The sequence below is a fragment of the Rhinopithecus bieti genome, unplaced genomic scaffold (assembly GCF_001698545.2).
Source record: "Rhinopithecus bieti isolate Rb0 unplaced genomic scaffold, ASM169854v2 scaffold_33515, whole genome shotgun sequence".
NCBI lineage: Eukaryota > Metazoa > Chordata > Mammalia > Primates > Cercopithecidae > Rhinopithecus > Rhinopithecus bieti.
Window position 1 is genome coordinate 155044 of NW_016814192.1, and position 19335 is coordinate 174378.

At 37.7% G+C, this 19335-nt stretch overlaps 1 protein-coding gene across 8 annotated transcripts in view; it reads left to right on the top strand.

Annotated features, from left to right (window-relative positions):
• SRSF11 (serine and arginine rich splicing factor 11) overlaps window positions 1-11822 on the top strand; it is a 47735-nt gene extending 35913 nt beyond the window's left edge. For 4 of the 8 annotated variants that reach the window (XM_017849973.1, XM_017849974.1, XM_017849980.1 and 1 more), the window contains exons 9-13: window positions 4503-4634; window positions 6576-6665; window positions 9709-9825; window positions 10152-10290; window positions 10395-11822. In XM_017849973.1, coding sequence (XP_017705462.1) covers window positions 4503-4634; window positions 6576-6665; window positions 9709-9825; window positions 10152-10290; window positions 10395-10592 — 676 coding nt within the window. In that variant the 3' untranslated portion in view covers window positions 10593-11822. The remainder of the gene's footprint in view (window positions 1-4502; window positions 4635-6575; window positions 6666-9708; window positions 9826-10151; window positions 10291-10394) is intronic. The other 4 variants (XM_017849977.1, XM_017849976.1, XM_017849978.1 and 1 more) reach the window with 3 other exon arrangements.
• Window positions 11823-19335: the final 7513 nt, after the last annotated feature.

A 19335-nucleotide genomic window follows, 5' to 3' on the forward strand; every position in this document is an offset into this window, starting at 1 on the left:
TGACTTGATGCACCCCATAAAAGGGTCTTAGAGCATCCACACTTGCGCAAACGACAACATGAAATTCAGCCCTTGCTCTAGGTTATTCACCAACTATGTCAGCCATTCTTCAATTTTCTTAATTTCCAAACTCAATCATAATTGGCCTAATTGCATTCTGGTTCTAGTCAGAACCTTTTAGGGTTGACACTCAGAACTAGAATATTCCAGTTGTGGTCAGTTACTTCAACTAGTTTCAGCTTCACTTTACATACCCCTCCACCACTTGACTTTTTTTTTTTTTGGAGACGGAGTCTCACTCTTGTTGCCCAGCCTGGAGTGCAATGGCACGATCTTGGCTCACCACAACCTCCACCTCCCGAGTTCAAGCGATTCTCCTGCCTCAGCCTCCCGAGTAGCTGGGATTACAGATGTGTGCCATCACACCCAGCTAATTTTGTATTTTTAGTAGAGACGGGGTTTCTCCATGTTCGTCAGGCTCATCTCAAACCCCCGACCTCAAGTGATCCGCCCACCTTGGCCTCCCAAAGTGCTGGGGTTACAGGCATGAACCACCATGCCCAGCCAGTCACCACTTGACTCTTAAACCTTCACTCCTGGGTTCGTCTGTTCTGGAACCTAGTTCTGTCAGTTGTCTGCCTTTTCTTAGTGTCTGTTACCCCTTAGTTTTTACCAAGGATTAGATAAAATCATTTCTCCTAGTTATTGTCAGGATTTTTTAAAGAGCAGTGTAACTTGAATCCTAGACTTTGTCACATCTCTATTAAAAGCACTTACATCATAAAGTATCTAAAAAATCACATTTATTCTGTCTCAGAGATGGCCTTTTCACTCTGTTTTTAATATCTTCTAATATCATTTTCTTAAGTCATTTCTTGGAGTATTACAGGAATTATCCTATACGCTATGTTTATTCCCTGTCACCCACTTTATCCCAGTCTGTCTCATTCTTAGAGACATCTTTCAGAAACCCAAATATAGATCATGTCACAGATACTGAGAAGCTCCTTATTGCCTTGATAAGGTGATAGACAAAACCTTAGAATGGCTTTCAGGGTTCTTCAGTGTTCTGTCTGGTTTATCTTTTTATACGTGTCATTTGCCACTCCAAAAGTTACAGGACTAATTGCCTCAACATATTTTCTTTATGTCTTCATATTTTTGCTCATGATCCTTTCTGCCTAGTGTTTTCCCACATCTTCCATTTCTACCTTGAGGAGCTCCTTTTTCTTCAAGTTACAATCCTTGCAGTCTTAATCTTCCACGACAGTGCTCTCATAGTTTAGTTTAACCTCTGCAATAGGATGTACTTCATAATATGATTACTATGATTGATATGTGTTTCCCTTCCCTTTACCGAACTCTTATTAAAAAGGAGAGCCTGGGCCAGGTGCAGTGGCTCACGCCTGTAATCTCAGCACTTGGGGAGGCTGAGGTGGGTGGATCATAAGGTCAGGAGATTGAGACCAGCCTGGCCAACAAAGTGAAACCCCATCTCTACTAAAAATTCAAAAATTAGCTGGGAGTGGTGGCATGCACACCTGTAATCCCAGCTGCTTGGGAGGCTGAGGCAGGAGAATCGTTTGAACCCGGAAGGCGGGGATTGCAGTGAGCCAAGATTGCGCCACTGCACTCCAGCGTGGTGACAGCGAGACTCCGTCTTAAAAAAAAGAAAAAAAAAAGAACCTGTGTCTTTTTCTTTATATTAAATCTTACTGGGACTCTCATTTTAATATTAATTACTTTACTATGACCAGTGAAAAGTAGAAGTGAAATATATCCCTGAATCCAGATACTCGTGATACATCGTAACGGAGATCATTGTTGTGGGTTGTGGGAACCCCCACCACACACACACACACACACACACACACACACACAAACACACAAACACACACACACACCCCACCCCTCAGCAGCTCAAGCCATCCTCCCACCTCAGTCTCCTGAGTAGCTGGGACTACAAGCATGCACCACCACACCTGGCTAATTTTTGCGCCTTTTTTTGTTGTTGTTGAGAGACAGGGTTTTGCCATGTTGCCCAGGCTGTTCTCAAACTCCTGAGCTCAAGCTGTTCGCCCACCTCGGCCTCCCAAAGTGCTGGGGTGACAGAAGCCACTGAGTCCAGCCCAGTTGTAATATCTTAAGCATCATATCTTAGTGTGTTAAATGATCATGACTTTCACAAGCTTTTTGACTTTATTAAATATATTTTACACTAATCTCTTTGGCTAGCTGTTAAAAGCTCATATGAACTAGTAAGTGTAGAAAAGTGACTCTGTAGTACATTCCCCTTGAAAAAGAACTGTTTAATCTCTTAAGGTTATGATTCTGATATTTTATATGCCTCTGTTTCATTCAAAGTATATTATTGGTGCCTTTTATTTAAATCAGGCAGTGTGGTAGTTGCTTAAGAATACAGTCATGAAAAGACTTACTTCCCATGTCTTTGTGGAGCCCATAGAAGGGTAGTTAAGTGTATAAAAACATCTTAGGATGTGGAGATGTTATTGCAAGGAATTGTTTAGTAAATAGTTACAAATGCGGCTGAAAATAAAATATTAAAGTTGAGTTCAATAACTCAAATAGTTTATTGAGACATTACTATGGGTTTTGAGGCAGTTGTTTTACGGAATTATGGCAACAGAAGCTATATTAGCACATCAGTAAGAGGAAAGAAGGACATCAATATTTAATGTACAGTCCCTCCGTATATGCAGGGGATTGGTTACAAATCAACCTATACCAGAATGCATGCATAGTCAAGTCCTCTGGAATCCACATATAGGAAAAGTCAGTTCTTACTATACATGGGTTCCTCATCCTTCAAATACTGTTTTTAACCCACATTTGGTTGTGGCAAAAAAAAAAACTGTGTGTAAGTGGACCCATGCTGTTAAAACTCATGTTATTCAAGGGTCACTGGTGTGTGCCTACACTAAGGCACCGAGCTAGACTCTATCTTTGCCACTATTTGGTGATGGAGGTGTTGACTGCTATTTGGTGATGGAGGTGTTGCCACTATTTGGTGATGGAGGTGTTGACTGCTGAAGTAACCAGGTCAGAGAGGTTAGATAATACTCTTAAGTTACCTGGCTTATAAATGAGAGTTTAACACAAGTCTTTAAGATGTCCATACTCTCATACCTTGAAAAGTAGGCAGAAAATTTAGACTATATTTGAAATGTTGCACAAAAAGAAGTTGAATGGTCAGTAAAAGTGATCAAGACTAAGCAAAGGACTGCAACTTATTTTTAATTTTTAAAATAGAAGAGAATGGGCTGGGTGTGGCGGTTAATGCCTATAATCCCAACTCTGGGAGGCCAAGGTGGGCTAGTGGCTTGAGCCCAGGAGTTCGAGACCATCCTGGGCAACATGGCAAAATCCCATCACTTAAAAAAAAAAAGAGGCCGGGCGCGGTGGCTCAAGCCTGTAATCCCAGCACTTTGGGAGGCCGAGACGGGCGGGTCACAAGGTCAGGAGATCGAGACCACCCTGGCTAATACGGTGAAACCCCGTCTCTACTAAAGAATACAAAAAACTAGCCGGGCGACGAGGCGGGCGCCTGTAGTCCCAGCTACTTGGGAGGTGGAGGCAGGAGAATGGCGTAAACCCGGGAGGCGGAGCTTGCAGTGAGCTGAGATCCGGCCACCGCACTCCAGCCTGGGCGACAGAGCCAGACTCCGTCTCAAAAAAAACAAAACAAAAAAAAAGAATGAGTATTTTAATGCAGTAGGGGGGATGACAATATCTGAAGGTTAAATGTGCTTCTTACGTCCTGGAAGAGCCAGGTCAGGACACAGTGGATGGGGGCTCGGTGTGGGGAGTAGAGAAACAGATATGTCAGAGAAAAAAGAGAGTAAAAGAGGCAGTTTATACAAATTGTATATATTTATAAAATGTTTGCATTGCCTGGAGTTTCCTAAATTGTGGATTAAAGGAGTGGAATTTGTTTAAGAGAAAAATTTGAAATAGGAGATGGCAACACAGTAAGTGGTTTCTCTTTATAAAATAGGAATAATAGTGGCATTTACTTTATGGACTAATGAGACCAATTTATAGTTTATATATAGCATGATATAAGTATTTGATTTATGATGAGGAAGGTTTAAGCTGCAGTAATGAGGAATCAAATAAGAAATACATGCTAAAATGCTATATAATTGTATAAGATGATGCAAATAAGTCATATTTTTATTCTCCTTCATGATCTAGTAGTAGTTTCAACCTTGGAGTTGTAAGTACAGTGGGCATAGAAGGACCTATCTGACAGGTTGAGCAAATCATTAAAAGCTGAGGAATTCCAAGTGTTTAAAGGTATTACTAATTTCTAAGGTGTTGAAGGTGTTTGTTCTATGGGCTAAATAATAGCAACTGGAAGGGAATTATCCCCCATTTAATTGTTTAGTCCATTTGTCTGAATCTTTTGTCTGATACTAAGCACAAAATTTATAGTCTTTTTACATTTATACGTATGTATTGGCTTCCTTTTACATTATTAGGCGGTCAAGAAGCAGATCGAGACGGCGGTCACATTCTAAGTCTAGGAGTCGGCGACGATCCAAAAGCCCAAGACGGAGAAGATCGCATTCCAGAGAGAGAGGTAGAAGGTCAAGGAGCACATCAAAAACAAGGTATAGCATTGGGTGAGAAAGCAAATTTTAGGGTTCCCAATATCACCAGTATTGTGCTACTTAGTAACAAAAGAGGTGGTTGGGGTGGGGGGCAGAGAAATAGCGCTAGACAAGGGAAGAAACTGTCAATATTTGAGTTTGAGGAGGCTGACATTTGTTTTTCTAGTGCTTCATTATAAACTGAAACTTCAGCTTATAGCTGAGGGCCTAAGTAAAATTTCTTAGTAGTAGGAATTGTTAGCTTTCCTGCTACCTTCTTTCATAAGAAACACCTTAACGTTTTATTTCCATCTAAAATACATTCAAAACCAGTCTTTTGTGTAGAGCCAAGCACTTTTAAATTAGTATGCCCCCAATCATTTATAGTTGTGAGGCATACAGTTTCACAGCACTTAGTTTTTTTAGCAACTGCTTTTTATCTCTTGCTAAAATATCTTAATTTTCTAGAAGCAACTATATTTGGCATTATTTTGTTCATTTATATATTTAGTTAAATCATGTCATTAAGTATAGGTGGGGACACAAACAACATAACTTACTCTTGGGAAGCATAAAACTCAACTGATGAGAACAGAAGAGTAGGGGTAGCTTTACTATCTTTGTTTAAACCCTTATGTGCTACAGAGTGAATCAAACAAGGTCAATAGAACAGTTATACAATGGAATTAAGCATTTCTTTAAGGACTTTCTGATTGCTAGAAGAGGAGTGATGGATTTAATTACAGGCGAGGAACCATTAAATGATGATTGCTACTTGCTGATGTTGGAAGAAGTTTGAGAATGACTCAAGTATTAAATTCTGAAAGATTTGACTAGACTTCAACGCGGGGCATGCTTTCAGGTCGAGAATGGTGTTTCTTGAAATAACAGTATTTTGGTGTAGTAGGACTAGAAAATGAGGTCAGGAAAATATAATGAGACAGATCATGGAAGGCTTTGTTGTTCACACTATGCACTTGATCCAGGAGGCAACAGGAATGGGTTGAAAATGGTGAACAGGGAATTAATATTTTCAGGTTTGTACTTTAAAAGATTCATGACAGAGTACGGAATCAGTTTATGGGAGGTATGACTGGAACCTACTAGGGGACTATTCTAGTAATCTAGGAGTTAGATGATAAAAGATTTGAATGAAGAGGGAACCAATGATAAAGATTGGATGAAGAGGGAACCGAGGATGACCAAAGAAGGGGAAAAAATGAAATAGAGAATATAGAGTGGAAACATTAGCTTAGAACAGTAAGAGAGGGATAGGGTTAGGAGACTTCTCATTCAACAAATATATATCATTTATCTACTCTTTGCTCAGCATCTTGGGGAGAATGATGATCTTGGGGAAAAAATATTCTGAGGAGTAAAACTTTATAGGAATCTGTAAAAAAATAAAATTGAGTTATGGCTATAGTCACAATCTGTTAATGATATTTTTCTAATAAGCCCTGAATAGTTCATAATACATAGCAGCAGAAAAAGATAAAAGCTTGTTTGATCCATGATAGAGGTTGACAGGGGATATGTGTCTTGGAAGAATATTCATGATGTTGATGAATGATTTTGGTAGTGCTCTATGGGTTTTGGCCTGATAGGAGAGGTGAGTTGGGGAAGTGGTAATCAGCTGAGAGAAAAAGGAGTCTTGAGGAGCCTAGAGACAGTTAACTTATTGGTGTTTACCAGACATATTTCAAGCCAACATCCTAGTTATTTACTCACCCATCGTCTAGTCTACTCAGGAGAAAACCTGGGAAAATAGGATTTTAAAAGAAGTTACTGTACTTCAGATATGCCACGTGAAGTATTATTTTTAAATCAGTTTCTGTCAGAATAACATTTATGCTTTTAAGAATGGGATTAGATCTGATTATATTCTTGTGTATGTAGTGCTATATAAATTGGCATCAGCTGAGTCTTCTAATGCATTGATCAATTGTGTTCGTTTGTTAGAGACAAAAAGAAAGAAGACAAAGAAAAGAAACGTTCTAAAACACCACCAAAAAGTTACAGCACAGCTAGACGTTCTAGAAGTGCAAGCAGGTAAGGTGGCATTGTGAATTCTTGGCAATTATTTTTTAACTTTGCTTCTAACAGTATCAGTATGCTGTGAATATGAAGTCTTTTCCAGAACATAAGTATTTCAGTGTTGAAAAAAGTTACATTTTGCCGTTATTGAAGTTTTAAAAGGCAATTTGTGAAGAATAATGTAGTTTATTTTGTTTTACTTAATATTTTGTGGTCTAGAGTATATTTGAAGTAACATGGAATTCAACAGAGGTGAGTTTTTCTCTTTATAGTTTTAAGTTTTAATGGCTAAACCATACTAAATTGTTGCATTAAGAAAGTTTATTATAGTTAGCTATATTTATCATCTACATGTTAGTACTTGATAATTTTTCTCTCCCTTTTAATGATTGTTGAATTAATGGGAAGGTAATGCAGATTCTGGTTTGTGTCATTCTTAGACGAATTCTATCTTTAAGCTGTCAGTGAAAATTGAAATGTTGCAGACTTTCAATTGCACAAACTGCACGAAAAGCACATTTTCATCCTTAATTTGGGATTTGTATGATATTAGTAAGGGCTGGACTTCATTCCATTTTTCAGATTTCATTCACATGTGTCGCTGCAGTGCTTGTTTTATTCATCAACATTACTTAAATTCACTAGGAGGTTCATGCCATATAAAAAATTTAACTGAAATGTATAAAAGACCTAAATGTAAGAGCCAAAACTGTAAAACCTTCAGAAGAAAACAAAAGTGAATCTTTGAGACCATGAGCTTGGTGGTTTCCTAGATATGACTTCAAAAGCATAAGCAACAGAAGAAAAGACAAATTTTTGGAATTCACCAAAATTTAAAACATTTGTATTCCAAAGGATGCTATCAAGAAAGTAAAAACCTGAAGTGTTAGATAGAAAATACTTGCAAATTATATATCTGAAGGAACTTAATATAGAATATATAAAGAACTCTTACAACTCAGCAATAGAAAGGCAACCCAATTTAAAAATGGCAAAGAATCTGTAGCCATTTCTCCAAGGGAGATATGCAAATATCTAGTAAGTACATAAAATCTGTTCAACATTATTAGTCACCAAGGAAATGCAAACCAGACCACAGTGAGATACGTCACAGTCACCAGGTTGGTTTTAAATCAGAAAGACAGATGATAGCCGAGCCTGACAGATGACAGTAAGTGTTGATTAGGATATGGGGAAATTGGAACTCTATGCATTGCTAGTATGAATATAGACTGATACAGGTGTTTTAGAAAACAGTCTGGCATTTCCTAAAAATGTTAAACATAAAAGGTTTTGATCCTCCAGTTGTACTCTTGGGGAAAACGAAAACATGTTCACACAGAAACTTTTACGTGAATGTTTGTGACATTATTCACAATAGCCAAAAAGTTAACTCAAATATCATTAACACATGGAGAAACAAAATGGTATATCTATACAGCTGAATATTTTTCAGCAATAAATAAGATTGATACATGCTACAGTATGGATGAAACTTGGAGACATCCATAAAAGGCCATGTGTTGCATGATTCCTTTTATATGAAATGCCCAGAATAGGCAAATCCATAAAGATACCAAGTAGATAACTGATTGCTGGGGAGATAGGGAGGATTGGAGTGATAGCTAAAGGTTAAGAAGTTTTTGGGGTGATGAAAATTTTCTTAAAAACTAAATTTTTAAGGATGAAAATGAAACCAAATATCAATACAGAAGGAAATGCTACATCAGGCCTGAGGGATAGGTGACAGATAGAAAAGATGGAAAGTACTACATGTATTTTCTTACCTTAAAAACTGTTGAGGCGTTTTTGTTTTTTTTTTTAACCTGTTGCTTTATATAATGTAAGTGCCTTCTCATGCTGTATTATTGGCTCGCTCTAAATTAAGGCATCTTCTGTGAGTTATTAAATACCCACTGTGTTTGTATTCGTGGTACAGTCTATTGAGGGACACGGAAATGTAATATAAAATATTTCTTCCATCTAGAGAATTTGGAGTTTCAGTTACACAAGACAGTAGTAAAAAGTATAAGGTACACAGTCGTGACAATGTTTGATAAGTGAATACTCAGTTATGTGTATTGTTTCCAGGACAAGGATCACGGAGGGCTATATATGTAGAAAAAAAGCTTCATTTGGAAACTAGACAACTAAGTACAGGCTTTTTTAAGTCTGATAACTTTTGAGAATCAAGAACAATTTTTTTTACGTCACAGTAAAAAGGAGGGGAAGGCTGTATATCTTCCAAGTAATTGGTGAAAGCAGGGTTGTTGGGGTACGGGGGGCGGGAATTTTGCTAGAGTATAGGGTTTCTACCTTTGCTCTAACTAGTTCTCTGAATTTCATCTAATGATTTAAAGGTGAATATGGGGATATTTTATTAGTAACTACCTTCTGTATCACATTATTGAATTATTCTGTACTTACTTTGAACACTGAATGTTTGAACCAAAAACTAACTTCTTCAGTAATAGTTTACTTAACACGTCACCCCTCTCACATTAGTTTTGTTAAATCAGTTTTTTCTTAAGCTTACTATTTCTAACATTTTGTCAGCAATTAAAAGAATTGCTAGAAATTAGGAGTTTTCTTGAGGGTAGTAAAGGGAAAGGTACATGGTTTGCAGATGTTTATATTACTCATTTAATTGTTTAGCTCATACCAGTATTGTGAAACAATCTTCTATTTATCTGTTTTTGAGACAGGGTCTCTCTCTCTCTCTTGCTCAGGCTGGAGTGCAGTGGCCCTATCACAAGTCACTCCAGCTTCAACCTCCCCAGGCTCAAGTGATCTTCCTACCTCTGCCTCCTGAGTAGCTGGGACTACAGGCATGCACCACCACACCTGGCTTATTTTTTTGTATTTTTTATAGAGACAGAGTTTCACCATGTTGCCCAGGCTGGTCTGGAACTCCTGGGCTCAAGCAGTCCCCTCACCTCAGCCTGCCAAAGTGCTGGGATTACAGGCATGAGCCACTACACCCGGCCACTTCTTTCATTGTTAGAACCATCTATGATGTGTCTGCATTTTTAAGATCACACTGTATTTTAAAACCTAGTTTACACATTTGTGATTCTAGAGAGAGACGACGACGAAGGAGCAGGAGTGGGACAAGATCTCCTAAAAAGCCTCGGTCTCCTAAAAGAAAATTGTCTCGCTCACCATCCCCTAGGAGGTAAGAATGTTAATCATTTAAATATATTTTGTATTTTCAGAGGTTTTCATTTTAAAACTGTCCTGTAGTTTTTCTTTTCAGCAGTTACAGTTCCTAAGAATATTTTAATGTATTCTCTTTCTGACTTGTGACTTAAACACCATGAAGGATTGAACACTTTAGCCCTGTAACCAATTTATTTAGTTTTGTAGCCTATGTTACTTGTGTACTTTGATGGTCCAAGATTTTGAAGTTGGATCTTTGCTGTACTACTTACATCCTGTGAAGTCAGGTCAGGTTATCTAAACAAGTTAAACCTGTTGCTGTACATTTTACTGTCATCCTAGACATAAAAAGGAGAAGAAGAAAGATAAAGACAAAGAAAGAAGTAGGGATGAAAGAGAGCGATCAACAAGCAAGAAGAAGAAGAGTAAAGATAAGGAAAAGGACCGGGAAAGAAAATCAGAGAGTGATAAAGATGTAAAAGTATGTTTACAAATTGATTTATTTTTATATTTGGGTTGATGTTGGTACTTTCAGAAGTTATTTTTCTTTGGAGAAGTTTACTTGTATTATTCTCCTTGGCAAAGCAGGTTACACGGGATTATGATGAAGAAGAACAGGGGTATGACAGTGAGAAAGAGAAAAAGGAAGAGAAGAAACCAATAGAAACAGGTTCCCCTAAAACAAAGGAATGTTCTGTGGAAAAGGGAACTGGTGATTCACTAAGAGAATCCAAAGTGAATGGAGATGATCATCATGAAGAAGACATGGATATGAGTGACTGAATATTGCCTCTGTGGGAATCCAACTGTATACCTGCATCAGTGTCATTCCTTTGTGTGATTTCTTAATGCTGTATTTGTTCATCTCAAACCTAGATGTATACAGCTCTGAGTTACAAATGGTTATAAAGCTCCTGTTACTGATATTAGTTATTTACATCAAAAAGCTTTTAGAAAATGGTACGAGGTAACCAATTCTTGTCATGGTGAAATCTGATCGAGTAACCAAGCAGTTTTACTATTCTGGTGCTGCTTCATAACAAAAATGAAAAGCTGCATGCATCTACATACAGCAGGCATGGATTGTTTATGTCGTATGATCTCCTTTATTAAGTAAGTTCACTTATAGTATTTCTATAATTTGATTCATTACCATAATAGGGCCATGTAGGAAATGCACTGATTGCATGTTATTGTGGCAAGAATATCCTAAATGTCATTAAAATCCTCCAACATGATGGATCTGCTTATGGTCTTGTTTGTTGACATGACAAATTAACATTCTTATAGTTACATCTGGAAATGAGCATTTGAAATAGATAATCCTGTAAGCCTTGTGGCAAAATTTTTGTGGCTTTTATTTAACTTTGAAAGGTTATTATGCACTAACCTTTTTTGGTGGCTAATTAGGGTTTAAATACAGAAACAAGATTTCAAATAAAACTGTCTTTGGCAGTGAGTAAATAGCAGCATATTTTGAAGTAGAGTTGTATACTTTTTCATAAGATGTTTGGGAATTTTTTTTCCTGAAGTAATAATTTATTCCACATCTACATCAGTGAAAGCTATCTACCTATCCTGAGTCCATCTTAAAGGGAAAAAAAAACAAAAAAAACTTATCTCTTGCCTTTATTTTTAATTTTCCACTCTTTGATTAATTTGTTTTAAGCTCCGTGTTGGAAAAAAGGGGTAGTGCATTTTAAGTTGACCTTCATATGCTTTTAAAATAAGACAAATCTACTTGATAATGTACCTTTATTTGATCTCAAGTTGTATAAAACCAATAAATTTGTGTTACTGCAGTAGTAATCTTATGCACACGGTGATTTCATGTTATATATGCAAAGTAGTTAGGCAACTGTTTTCTTAGTTACAGAAGTGTCAGGCTTCACTTTTGTGCAGTAGAAACAAAAGTAGGCTACAGTCTGTGCCATGTTGATGTACAGTTTCTGAAATTGTTTTACAAGACTTTGATAATAAAACCCTTAAACTTATGTTCATGTTCCTGTAAAACCGTATTTGTATTTATTTACACTATTGAATGTATGACATTTACCTCATTCATTTTACAAATTATTTCCCTTTCTGTCCACATGTTTCAGTATAGTAAAAAGAGGAAGTCTATCACTGTAGTGATAATTGCCATCAAAATTGTCAAAAATGATTTAATTTCTATCCAAAACAGTCCTTTTCTTAGCTTAGTATCATTTTACTGCTTATTTTTTGTGTGAGAATGGGGTTGGATAAAGCAGTGAACTTTAGTATAAACAAATCCCACCTATATCTAGCAAATTTATATTTTCAGTGAAATATAGATATTTGCCTTTTCTGGAGTAGTATAGAAGCTGTCAATGATATGTATTTACTGTACAGTACTAAATAGTGTATTCATTTATGAAATGAGTAGTGTTTGGGTGGATGGGGTTAAGGGAAAATGAGACTTGGAATTGTAGCTTTTATCCAAGTTTTGAGTATAAATAGAATTTGTTTTATGGTTTGTAGTAACTTTTAAAAGATTTTATCAAAAGGAATTTTGTCTATAGTGAGTAAAAGAAGTTCTAATAATGGTCCTAATCACTGCATTTTTAAAAAACAAAGTTGAACACAAATGACATTTGTTTTAAACTTCAGTAGATAAAAGGTGAACCATGTGACATGTCCATTTTGTAAGACAAAACAAATTTCACATATGGTAAACCTAATAACATTTAGTCTGCTCCCTCACTTGTAATCTCTGAATACAAATATACTAGCTTTTCTAAAGGGAATCATTTTTTTAAAAGTAGTGCCACTGACAAGATGCTGCAGTGAAGATTATCCATTCTTAGGATATTTATTTTCAGTGAACATTTTCTGCACAAAGGTAGTGTTGCACTGGGACACAGCCTTTTAACAGATAACCAGTTGAAATCAAACACTGCCTCCACACCGAGTTCTGTTCTGTATTTGATAGTAAATTGATTTAAAATAAAAGTGGTTTTGTTAGAAAATGTTTTGTCCTTATTTATTTGCTTAAATTCTTTAGGAGTAAATGAGAGGTGGTAGCTATACAATGAGCTTTTTTTAAATGGAAAGATAGAGTCCAGTCATGCATTTGGTCTTTATTTCATAGAGCTGGGGTAACTGTTCCTTACCTTCAGTTTCCTAGGGGTAAAATGGAAGTGACTGCTACCTTGTAAAGTACAGACATACCTCAGAGGTATTGTGGGTTTCGTTCCAGACTACTACAATAAAGCAAGTCGTGAATTTTTTTGGCTTCCCAGTGCATATAAAAGTTGTTGGCTGGGCACTATGACTCATGCCTGTAATCCCAACACTTTGGGAGGCCAAGGCAGGAGTGCTTGAGCCCAGGACCAGCCTAGGCAACATAGCAAGACCCTGTCTACAAAAAAAAAAAAAATTAGCCAGGTGTGGTGATGCACACCTGTAGTTCTAGCCACTGTGGAGGTTGAGGCAGGAGGATCACTTTGAACCCAAGGAGTTGGGGCTGCAGTGAACTATGATCATGCCACTGCACTCCTGCTTGGGTAGCAGCAAGACCCCATCTGTATCTGTAAAACAGTAATTTTTAAAATGTAGCCTTTGGTGCCTGGGACATTAAATGATAGCTGCTATTTGATTATGGGGCCCTTGAAAGTTGTGTAATTAATTTGTGTAGGGGGTAATGTTAAAAGCACAAAATAGCATACCTTTTATTGAAAAGGCTGTGTTGCCCTTAATGTTTTCATGAAGATGAAACTTAGGTAAGTTTCCTAGTGGTAATTCTATACATGGAAGATAGAAAAATGTAAATAGGCACTTGGGAAAAGGATTAAAAGAGGTAGAGGATAAAAATTAGTTAACCTTGGAGCTACATCTTAAAACAGGTTCTGGAGTGTGCATTATGCAGCTTATGTCAAAGATTACAGTATTATCAATACATCAAATTTATCTCTAGCAAAATTATCACTTTCAATTGGGCACTAGATGAAGGGTTGGATCCATGCATGCTGTTTGTAGATTGATACACATCTTTTCAAATGGAATTGAGATTTCTTTTCCCTCAGTCTGCCTCAAAACCAACGAATGCATTTCATTCCTGTGCTGCTTAAACTATTTTTTCTAATCAAGTACATGTAGTTGTGTTTTAATTAAACGGGTGTAATGGAATTGTTACTCGTACTTTTAAAAGCATTCAGAATGTCTATTAAAGTTTTATTAGCGGAAGTAGTAATTATACCTTTCTAAATTTCTCAATGAGACAATTTTGGAGTGGTAGATATTTCAAATTTCAACCTGTTTTACTCAGTTTTATTTCTATTCTCATTTTCATTTTATGTCAAAATATATGTGAAATTTATTTAGACATTCTTAGCAAACAGGTGAGTACCATGACAATTCTTTTATCAGTGAGAATATTCCTTAGAATATACTTAAGGTTTATCATAGAAGATGGTTAGCAGTCGTGTGTGTGTGTGTGTGTGTGTGTGTGTGTGTGTGTGTGTGTGTGTGAGTGACGGAGTTTCATTCTGTCATGGTCGTCGCCAGGCTGGGTGCAGTGGTGCAATCTTGGCTCACTGAAACCTCCGCCTCCCGAGTTCAGGCAACTCCCCTGCCTCAGCCTCCTGGGTAGCTGGGATTACAGGCATGCGCCACGATGCTCAGCTAATTTTTGTAATTTTACTAGACAGGGTTTCACCATGTTGACCGGGATGGTCTCCGTCTCCTGACCTCGTGATCTGTCCACCTCTGCCTCCCAAAATGCTGGGATTACAGACATGAGCCACTGTGCCTGGCCAATGTTTATCAGTCTTAAGACAATTTAGAGTCTGATATGACTAATATTTTTAGGTGACCAATAGAATGTTCTTATATAAATAATAGAAGTGACATATTCACATCATTCTCAGATTTCTCAATTTATTAAAGGTTATTTTTGCAATGCACTGTCACTAAAATTAGTACCATGATGTCTTTTTTAAGAAAAAGCTAGTTAGGGCTGGGTGCAGTGGCTCACGCCTGCAATCCCAGCACTTTAGGAGGCTGAGGTGAGTGGATCCCTTGAAGTAAGGAGTTCGAGACCATCCTGGCCAACATGGTGGTGAAACCATCTCTAATAAAAATACGAAACCATCTCTACTAAAAATACAAAATTAGCTGGGTGTGGTGGTGCATACCTGTAATCCCAGCTACTTGGGAGGCTGCGGCAGGAGAATCACTTGAACTCAGGAGGCAGGCACTCCAGCCTGGGCAACAGAGCGAGACTCCATCTCAAAAAATAAAAATAAAAAAATAAAAAAATAAAAATTCACTTAAATGCCAAACTTTGGAAGACAAGCATCAAGTAGATTAAGAACATATTTATCTTTCCACAAAATTAATAAATCAGGATTCAGAGAAGCAGAACCACTAGAAGATGTGCTTTTTAACAGAGATGTGACATCAACAATGGTGAGACCTGGTTAAGCAGTTTGTAAGGCTTCATCTTTGCATCTGATGCTGGAGGTTGAAGTTCATTTTAGGCAGTTGGAAAGCAAAGGTGGGAGGGATGGTGGCACTAGGAATAAGCTGGAACCAGCCACAAGCACAAGCTGGAACCCACAAACATGGACTGAAACTCTGGTCAGATCTCACTGCTTCTGACCTTGGTGGCATGGATGTCCTTCCAAAGCCAGGACACTTCATCATGGAGCAAAATATAGCTGGCCGAGGAGTCTGAGAAGCTGAAGGAGGATCTGGGGACAGTGGAACAACTGCAGGCCCAACTGCTGCCTCATCCCAAAGGAGCAGCAGATAAGCAATGTGTGTAAGCTACAAAATTTGTTTCACTTCAGCCCTCCAAAACTCCTACATTATCCATATTCATTAGTCATGCACTGCATAATATTGCCTCGTTTTAGTCAACAACGGACTGCATATAGGATCGCGGTCTCATAAGATTGTAATGGAGCTGAAAAATTCCTATCACCTAGTGACATCGTAGCCATTGTAACATCCTAGCCCAGTGAATTATGTGTTTGTGGTGATGCTGGTGTACACATACTCTGCTGCCAGTTGTATAAAAGTATAGTACATACAATTATGTACCATACATAATACTTGGTAGTAAATTATTACTGGTTTATGTATTTACTATTTATTTTTGCAGTATGTGTGTTGTTATTACAAAAAAAAACCAGTTATCTGAAAAACAACCCGTGGCAGTCCTGCAGAAGGTATTTCAGGAGGTATTGTCATCACAGCAGATGACAGCTCTATGCATGTTACTGCCCCTTAAGACCTTCTGGTGGGACAAGATGTGGAGGCGGAAGACAGTGACATTGATGATCCTGACCCTGTGTAAGCCTAGCATAATGTGTGTGTGTTTTAGTTTTTTTTAAAAAGGCTAAAAAGTAAGGCCAGGTGTAGTGGCTCATGCCTGTAATCCAAGCACCGGGAGGCAGAGGTGGGTGGATCACAAGATCAAGAGATCAAGACCATCCTGGCCAACACGGTGAAACCCCGTCTCTACTAAAAATACAAAAATTAGCTGGGCATGGTGGTATGTGCCTGTAGTCCCAGCTACTCAGGAGGCTGAGGCAAGACAATCACTTGAACTAGGGAGGCGGAGGTTGCAGTGAGCCGAGATTGTGTCACTGCACTCCAGTGACAGAGATTCCATCTCAAAAAAAAAAAGATTAAAAAGTAAAAAATTTTAGTATATAGAAAAAAGCTCACAGAATAAGGATATGAAGAAAGAACATTTGTGGATAGCTGTACCATGTGTTTTAAGCGAAGTGTTATTGCAAGAGTCAGTTAAAAAATTTAAAGCGCGGCCGGGAGCGGTGGCTCAAGCCTGTAATCCCAGCACTTTGGGAGGCCGAGGCGGGCGGATCACAAGGTCAAGAGATCGAGACCATCCTGGCTAACACGGTGAAACCCCGTCTCTACTAAAATACAAAAAACTAGCTGGGCGAGGTGGCGGGCGCCTGTAGTCCCAGCTACTCGGGAGGCTGAGGCAGGAGAATGGCGTGAACCCGGGAGGTGGAGCTTGCAGTGAGCTGAGATCCGGCCACTGCACTCCAGCTTGGGCGACAAAGCGAGACTCCGTCTCAAAAAAAAAAAAAAAAAAAAAAAAAAATTAAAGCGCTTTGGGAGGCCAAGGCGGGTGGATCACCTGAGGTCAGGAGTTCCAGACCAGCCTGACCAACAAGGTGAAACCCCTTCTCTACTAAAAATGCAAAAATTAGCCGGGCTTGGTGACAGGCGCCTGTAGTCCCAGCTACTCGGGAGTCTAAGACAGGAAAATTGCTTGAACCCAGGAGGTGGAGGTTGCAGTGAGCAGAGATTGTGCCACTGCACTCCAGCCTGGGTGACGGAGAAAGAGTCCATCTCAAAAATATATATATATAATAAATAAATTTAAAAACTTACAAAGTAACAAGTTATAGTAAGCTAAGGTTAATTTATTATTAAAGAAATGTTAAAAATATATTTATCATAGCTTAACTGTGTTTATGAAGTCCACAGGAGTGTACAGTTATGTCCTAGGCTTTCACATTCACTCACTACTCTCTCACTGGCTCACCTAGAGCAATTTCCAGTCCTGCAAGTTCCATTTATGTTAAATGCCCTATGCAAGTATACCATTTTTTATCTTTCTATATCATATTCTTACTGTAGTTTTTCTATGTCTAGATACACAAATATAATGTAAGTATAATTTGTGTAATACACAAATTGTGTTAGAATTGCCCACAGTACTCAGTACAATAATATGCTGAACAGGCTTGTGACCTCGGAGCAATAGGCTTTATCGTATAGTCTAGGTAAGTGGTAGGCTATACCACCTAGGTTTGTGTAAGTACACTCAATATGGTTCTCACAATGACAGAATCACCTGATGCATTCCACAGAACATATGCCCATCATTAAGTGACACACAACTGTATTTAGAACATCCCAATCACTGTCATCCTTCTTTAGTCACCAAGAACTCTATATATGGGAGGTACAGGTAAGTAAGTGGTGGGTTTTATCTTTTTGGTTTTATGTTAGATATTGTTTCTTCTCTAAGCTAGTTAAAGTCATTTTCACCTACAAAACATGATGAAAACCAAGAATGATTAACAAGCACCTTTCTTAGAAGTTCTTAAGAGATTTTGCTTCAATATTTTTCAGTGTGTGGAAAAAGCAAAATTGTAATTCCATGTACCATAGGCACCATTATGACTAAAGAAAAGTACTACTCTTCTAAAATGAACTATAACAATTAAGAAGCTCATCACAAGGTAAGCTCACTCTGTAAGGATGGTTTGCATGATGTAAAAAATGTGATATTTAACATGTTATGAAATTTTTAGGTGGCAACCAGAGTTACTGTTGCCCCAGATTTCTGACATAAAATGCTTTGCAAGAGTAGTTTTGGCTATAGTATACAAACAAATCATGGGCTTTTACTAAGCTTAGTTCTGCTGTCTTTTTACAAGTGATTTAATACCTCCTGTCCACTTCTCTTTTGAAAGTTTCCAGAGTTTGCAAATACAGCAACTTTGGTAAGAATGCATTTTGTTCATTTTAGAAAAAAAGATTAAAATACCTTTTGCTGGAGTTAACAGCAGAGGCATATTATGTCCCATACTAAGCTGAGATTAATAATTTTTTACTCCATTTTAAAAGCTAGCATAATACAAGCAGGACTTCTAATTCACCTCAAGTTTTCTACTCCAACTTTTTCTCTAGCATGTTTGTAAATATGGATAATATCAATGAGGAGAAGGAAGCACCTTTAATTCAGCAGTTGAACAACACAGGTTTGGACTGCACAGGTCTACTTATATGCAGATTTTCAACTGAACCCCTAACCTCCATGTTGTTCAAGGGTCAACTCTGTTTATTTACAATATCTACTTCAGCCCTTTCCATGGCCTGGAAACAGGATCTTTGTCTTCTGTAGACTTAGGGAAAACTAGGAAGAGGACTCATTAAATAATCATTATTCATTACCCTCCCCAAGGGTGTGAATAATAAACTGTATGTGATAATACTATTAAAACCCATTTTTATTAGCATGAGTGGGGCTTAATTCCAGTTCTGAGCAGAAGGAAACTAGTTTTTCATCTACTAACAGTTATCAGCAGACAGATGTGACAGTTTCCAAACCATCATACGTACTTATACTCACAAAAATCAGGGCATTACTTCCTACTCCCCTTTTATGAAGTGTGGCAACTCTCTGTATGTGAATGTCTACAGAGGGCAAATTGTCTCATCAGAGAATTATTTTCTCAAAGACAGAAACCTGTCTTTTCTGGATACCATACCAGTGGGGAAGAATATTAAGCATTTCTAAATGGCCATTGAAGATGACTATACAATGGTCCGCCTAACCAATTTAAACAGTTTCAAAATCACAAATGGAGAAGAACATACAAAATTTTATGTACGTATATTGCAAAATCTTGATTTTTCATGTGGTACTATGAAAACATATGGTGTTTTGACTTATTCATTGGAAACACTGCATGTAGCTTCATTAACTGGATTAAAAGGCACATTTCAAAAAATC